This window comes from Humulus lupulus, chromosome 2 (genome assembly GCF_963169125.1).
Source record: "Humulus lupulus chromosome 2, drHumLupu1.1, whole genome shotgun sequence".
Classification (NCBI taxonomy): Eukaryota; Viridiplantae; Streptophyta; class Magnoliopsida; order Rosales; family Cannabaceae; genus Humulus; species Humulus lupulus.
Genome location: NC_084794.1, coordinates 294642159 through 294648388, shown reverse-complemented (window position 1 = coordinate 294648388; position 6230 = coordinate 294642159). Strand labels below are relative to the sequence as shown.

The window sequence follows — 6230 nt, the reverse complement described above, 5'->3', positions numbered from 1 at the left end:
TCAAAAAATGGGTATAACATAGTTTTATGACGGGAATAGTTTTTCTTTCAAAATTTTGATCTTGGTTTTTCCAAAATACTATTTTAATTTTTTAAATACAATTATAACATAAGATACAAAATAAAAGTTAAATATATATTTATATTTTATATATTTAAAAGAAAAATCATTCTCATGAAAGACTTCTGTGTTTACTTATATTGAAGAAACATCACATATTGTAATTATGTGTAATTAAGAATAATTACTCAATTTGGCGTGTTTATCTGATCATATAATTACACAGTTACTATGTAATTAAAAATAATTGAGGGGTTCTAATTATACTATCAAATTCTCATAGTTCTCATAACCCTATAAGAATTGAGTGTAATTACTAATTACTATCAATTTTAAATAGTATTTATTACATATTATTATTTTTCTGTGTAATTACTAATTGATTTGACAAACATGACAACAGTCCACTTGACATCCAAACACACTGTATTTTAAAATATAGTGTAATTACTCATGTTACACAGATATTTTAATTAAAATTTTAGTTTATTTTTTCTATTTGGATAATTATAATATATAATTTTTTTTAATATTTTTTCTAAAATGTTTGGATAATTGTGTTTTTTTATTAATCTAGAGATAAATTAGAAATTAGAAATATTACTATAATATAAAAAAAAAGTTTATACCTTTCTGACCCTATGTTTTGTCTCATTACCTGTTTGGACTCTATGTTTTGCAAAATTACTTTTTGGACCTTATATTTTGTAAAATTGTTCAAATAGAACTATAAATCCGATTTTGATCAAAGTTTTCTCAACTGAAATCACAAATAATTTACAAAACTAACAATTTAGAACAAAAATAAAATCTGCTTAAAAAATATGTTATTATATTCAATTTTTTTTTCATCAAAATTGATTTTAAGAATCTATTTGAACCATTTTATAAAATATATAATTAAAAATAAATTTTTTAAAACACATAATCTGAAAAATCATAGACTAAAAAAGTATAAGGAGAGAGATTAGGAGGAAAAAAAAAATTTGAACCCAACACTAAAACAAACAAAATTCTTTGTCAGAAAAAAAATAAAATAAAATGGGAAATCTAAAAAAACAGTAAAGCTTAGCCAAAGTCTTTTACTTTCCGTTTCCAGCTTTCTTTCACTACTGTTGTTCTCATCCTTAAACCCCACAACCCAAAAAGCAAAAACCCTTCTCTAACAAGCTCCAATCCCCACTTTCTCACTCCCTTTTCTCTATTCCGATAAAATGAACTTCGGCGAAGCCAAGAACCCTTCAACTTTCTCACCTCCCAAACAACAAAACCAACCCCAACTCAACCTCCAACAAGCCTTCGCCACCTTTCAACACAATTGCTCTGGTTTCTTCCATCAATTCTCCCAACTCCCTCTCTTCAACCCCAACCCTTCTTCCCTCAAAACCCATCTCCAAACCACCCTCTCCGACCTCCAAAACCACGCCAAAAACGCATTTGCCGCCGGAATTTCGCGTTTCGAACCGGGTTCTTCATCCGGGTCTAACCCGGTTTGGGCCCGGATTTCCACAAACAATGAGACCCAGGTTGCCGCTGCAGGGCCCAATTCTCGCCCTCGCCGGCCGCGAACTGGCATGTCGATTGAGGCCATCGAGGAGCGCCTGGCGGGTATCCCCGTGTATGCTCTTAGCAATTCGGCTGACGAGTTCGTGTTGGTTTCGGGCACTTCGTCTGGGAAATCTCTTGGGTTGTTCTGTTTCAAGAAAGAGGACGCCGAGGCGCTTCTTGGGCAGATTGAAAGTTTAGACCCTGGAATGAGGAGTGGGTCCAAAGTGGTGCCTGTTGCTTTGAACAAGGTCTTAAAAAAACTTTGTTTGAGTTGTTTGGTTTCAGGGAGAAGTTTTGTAAAGACTGTTAAGAGTCTAATGTTTTAGTTGTGGTGTGTGTTTTGGCAGGTTTTTCAGCTCAAAGTTGATGGTGTGTCGTTTCGGTTGATTCCTGAGACTTCTCAAGTGAAGAATGCGATTGTGGTGAGGCCTTTAATGGAATATCTATTTCATTGTTTGTGCTTTAATGTTTATGAGGTTTGAATTTGTTGAAATCTACTGAAAGTGGGTTTCAATTGTGAAAGTAACTATAGTGCATTGCTGTTTTTTCTTTTCCCATTTACATGGTGCAGTTGTTTCAATATACATGAATGTAAAACTGAGCTTTCGTTTGCCTTCCACAATCGCATTTGTTTCAACTGAATAAGGCTATAAAAGATTTCAATTGTTTTGCCTTGTGATAGAAGTTTCAATACAATCCCAAACACCTTTTCAGTTTACATATTACATCTGACCCAAATGTAGGCTTAGAAGCCAGGAGTTATATATTGGTAGATCATTCAATCTCTAGGACTTGTTTAGTTAAACTCAATTTGACTTACCACTGATGTGAAGTATGTGATTTTGTACCTGTAGGCTGTGGCTACTTGGTTATCAGTGACACGAGAGACCTTGTGAATGTTAATGAGTTTGAGGTTTAGATTTAGGGATTCATTTCTACTTTTTCTTCAAATGCAGCATTCTGTACCGAGTGTTTGTGAAAATAAGAAAAGACTTGTAAAAGGAGTTGAAGATTTTTTTTGTTTAAAGAACAAGCTTGATTTTGGCAAAAGTAAAGAGATGTGATGTTGGCCATAGGTTTATGTCTTTGGTTCCAATGGGTTGTACTTTGACATAACAATAAGTATGCAGCTGCCAGAAAGGAGAAAAGGAATAGAAAAATAGGGATTATGATAAAACTATTTTAATCTTTAATGCTTCATTTCCCAATTCTATCCCTTCATCTGTTGGAAATTACTTTCTACTAAATTTTATTTGGATGTTTCTTGACAGTAGTAAGATGTTTGTTAAGTGACTGAAATTTTATTGGGAAGTATTTGTAGTTTAAGCATCTTCTTGTGCACATCTTTAAGTTTTATGGATATTGTGCACGCTGAAATAAATTTTTATGTGTATGGAAATCCTTATAAATTATGGTGAACAATTCAGAGAGCATTGTCTCAATAAATGATGTTTTTAATAGATACAACTATAATGAGGCTTGACATAAGAATTTGTTGCGTGATATCAACATCCTATATGGTCATCATCAGTGATTCATCGTCATCATCTTCATCTTTGTTTCAATAATTTTTCCACTCTTTCAATTGGAGTACAATTCAAGTCTTTTAGAGACTAATCAAAGATCCTAAATTCTATATTTAAAATTCTTAATTCCATCTATACTTAAATACCTTGGGAATTCATGAGTGCCATTTAGAACCCTTCTAAATACAAGTTAACTTTTTTTAAGCCACTAGGTTGGTCTAGTGGTGAGGGGGGTATGGGAAATGGGTGAGACCCGGGTTCGAACCTGGGATCTCTTAGCATTGAGGTTATTAGGGCCTCAAATAGGCACCAAGTGTGCCAAAGATAAAAGACAAATTAACCTTTCTCAATCTTAAATGGATTGGTACTTAATTGCCATTAGAATATACAATATACCTAATAATCAATGTTTCTTTTCCTTACATTTTCAGGAGAGGGAAAAGGCTGGTGTTTCTGATGATAGCTTTCCCGGGGTTCCAGTTTTCCAGGTTCTTGTCTTTCTTCTCCATCTTACTGCACTCTTGGTTTCTTTCTTGATGTAAAATTTATATATGAGCTATTGACAGATTAGATATTTGAGATATGGATGTAAATTACCAAAAATTTAATTCATAGCTCACAAAATATATGACCAAATGAAGGCATGCAAATAATATTGGGGTTTCCTTGTTGACTCTTTGCACTTGCTGCATATAAATAGTAATGCAAATTAGTCCTAGAGTGCTACCTCCTAATGGTCACCTTTCTGTTCTTTTTTACTGTTCTGCCCATAATTTATAATTACGGAGGAGGAATGTGTACGAATCATTACGCTCTAATTTCAAATCTTCTTTCTGGTGTGGATACATACCGACAAACGACTTTAAATTTGTAATTTGAGTTGAGGTACTACATGGAATAAAAGATGATGTTTCTTAAATTTTACAATCATCATACTACCATATTTGATTATTTTCAATCTTTACCAAGTGAGGATTTGAAATTGCTCTGCAAAATGGACAAAATTTTAAAACATCAACTACTCAGGAGGATTTTGAATTTCTCTCCAAAATGGACAGAATAAGTGATTAAACTTATTGGTTTTGCATATATGTGTGTGTATATGTATATATTGGAAGGAGTGACAGAATGAATTCATTCTATATGGAAAGTACCACGTGCTCACTTTGCTATGCTATCGATTGTCTGGGAAGAAAAGCGTTGGTTTTAAGTATTAGCTCAAATGTTATGCTTTCATCTTCTTTTATTTGTTATTGATGATGCATTATTCTCTTCGTACGTGTACTTTTACTTCTATTTCATTTTCGTTATAAAAGAAGGAAATACAACTTCTAAGGTTCTATCTGGATAAATCTTGTAGGCAGAGCTTTAAGCCTGATCGTCGATGTTGTTTTGGTAAACTTAAGGCTGTGGCTGGTGCCATTTATAGGTGGCTTGCCTTCTCTGTGAACCAAGCCAGTGACTTTTTCACTGGTCTTGTGTGTTGTGATTCAATTCCCAGACATTCAGCTTCATCCATTGCTCCTTGTTTCTTGCATTAATTTTATAAGCTAATGTTTTGAACTGTTGAAACATTTAAACAGTCAAGGAGCTTGATTCTCCGGAGCCAAAACAAGAGCTACCACCCAGCATTTTTCAGAAAGGTTAGTTAAGAATCACCTTCTTACATATGCATCCATTTTCTTTTTCCATGTCATCAGGATTGCGGATTTGTCTTTTTCTTCGTAGGAGGATCTCGAAAAATCGATGATAAGAGCTTCTCGCGAACAGGGTCGGTTAAATCCTGGCTTCAAACCAGGGGCAATCGAGGTATGTATTCTGTTTGCTTTCATTTACAGTTGCAAAGCATTTTTTTTTTTTTAATACAGACTTATTTGTTTGTCTCTGTTACAGGTTGCTGTTCTTGAGGATGTAATAAAGGGAATGAAGGTAAAAAACCACACTTTACAATTAGTTTGGTTCTTTTCAGTTTCTACTTCTCTCTCTTTGATCGTCTTCGAAATAAAACTTAGCATTATACTAACACTAACATGTTAGTCAAATATTAGTCATTTTCTATGAGTTAATTTTCTATTAGTCAATTATGGACTTTTAAATTGATACAATTGTAAACTTTTTTGCAGGAGAGCTCTACATCAAAATGGGATGATATTGTTTTCATTCCACCAGGATTTGATGTCTCTACCAATCCTACTGAAGAAGACACCAAATGAATAGGCAATGACATCTTTCACAAGCTCATCAAGTTTGTACAAAACAAAAGTAAGTTTCTTTCTATATGTTGGCATTGTTGAGTTAATGCGTATACAAAGGAATATTACTAAGTTAGGGCTTAGATTTAATGTGTATCTACCCAATTGCCATGCAATGCACTCACAATTTTTCAAGTAATATGAATCTCTTATTATTATGATTATCTTCCTTTTTACTTATTTTGGTATTGAGACAAGTTTGTGCTTTTTTTTCTCTCTAATAACAAGCAATCTCGGTGTAGTCTCACCGGCTCTGTTCGAATCGGTTTTTGTTCGAATCGGGTCTGAATAATTTCTGGTGTTTTCAATGAGAAAGAAGGTGATCGGTAAAAAAGGGAGGAAAATGTCGGATATGGTTTCTCTTTTTTTCTTTCATATTGAAAGATCCCTTTGCAATTACTATTTTTTTTTCTTGAAAAAACTAAAATATTTTAAAAAGGTGTATTTGAGAAAATAACACAAAAATAATAATAACAAATGTTTTGAATAACGAAAACTTAAGGGACTGATTGGTTCGTGATTGTAAAACTGTAATTTCAAAAACTATGATTCTGAAATAAAAATCTAAATTTAGTGACTGAAAATATGTTTCTAAAAATGTGATTGGTTCATATTTGTAACTGTTTTTAAATTTTTAAAAATTGATAGAAAATTTGAAAATATAACAGTATCAAAATATGTGATTGGTTTAGTTAAATCTAAAAATTGTTTTAGTTTAATATTTTAACTTATTTAAAAATATTAATTTTTTTAAAATTTTGACATAATATTATATGAAAAATACTATTAAACATAATTGATAACCAAAACAAAGTAGACAAATATTAGAAAGTTACAAAAATAA

General features: G+C 32.4%; 1 protein-coding gene across 1 annotated transcript; it reads left to right on the top strand.

The window, feature by feature from the left end:
- Nucleotides 1–1139: 1139 nt before the first annotated feature.
- LOC133819902 (protein TIC 22-like, chloroplastic) lies at nucleotides 1140–5550 on the top strand. The gene is made up of 7 exons (XM_062253281.1): nucleotides 1140–1856; nucleotides 1956–2030; nucleotides 3566–3622; nucleotides 4718–4777; nucleotides 4863–4943; nucleotides 5028–5063; nucleotides 5258–5550. The coding sequence occupies exons 1-7, from the start codon at nucleotides 1275–1277 to the stop codon at nucleotides 5345–5347; spliced, it is 981 nt and encodes a 326-aa protein (XP_062109265.1). The 5' UTR covers nucleotides 1140–1274; the 3' UTR covers nucleotides 5348–5550.
- The last annotated feature ends 680 nt before the right edge of the window (nucleotides 5551–6230 follow it).

Excerpts from the sequence above, each read along its gene's own strand:
- LOC133819902 (XM_062253281.1), top strand. The coding sequence starts at position 1,275 with ATGAACTTCGGCGAAGCCAAGAACCCTTCAACTTTCTCACCTCCCAAA. Across the intron at positions 3,623-4,717 it reads CCGGGGTTCCAGTTTTCCAG|TCAAGGAGCTTGATTCTCCG; the intron begins GTTCTTGTCTTT and ends ACATTTAAACAG. Across the intron at positions 4,944-5,027 it reads TCAAACCAGGGGCAATCGAG|GTTGCTGTTCTTGAGGATGT; the intron begins GTATGTATTCTG and ends TCTCTGTTACAG.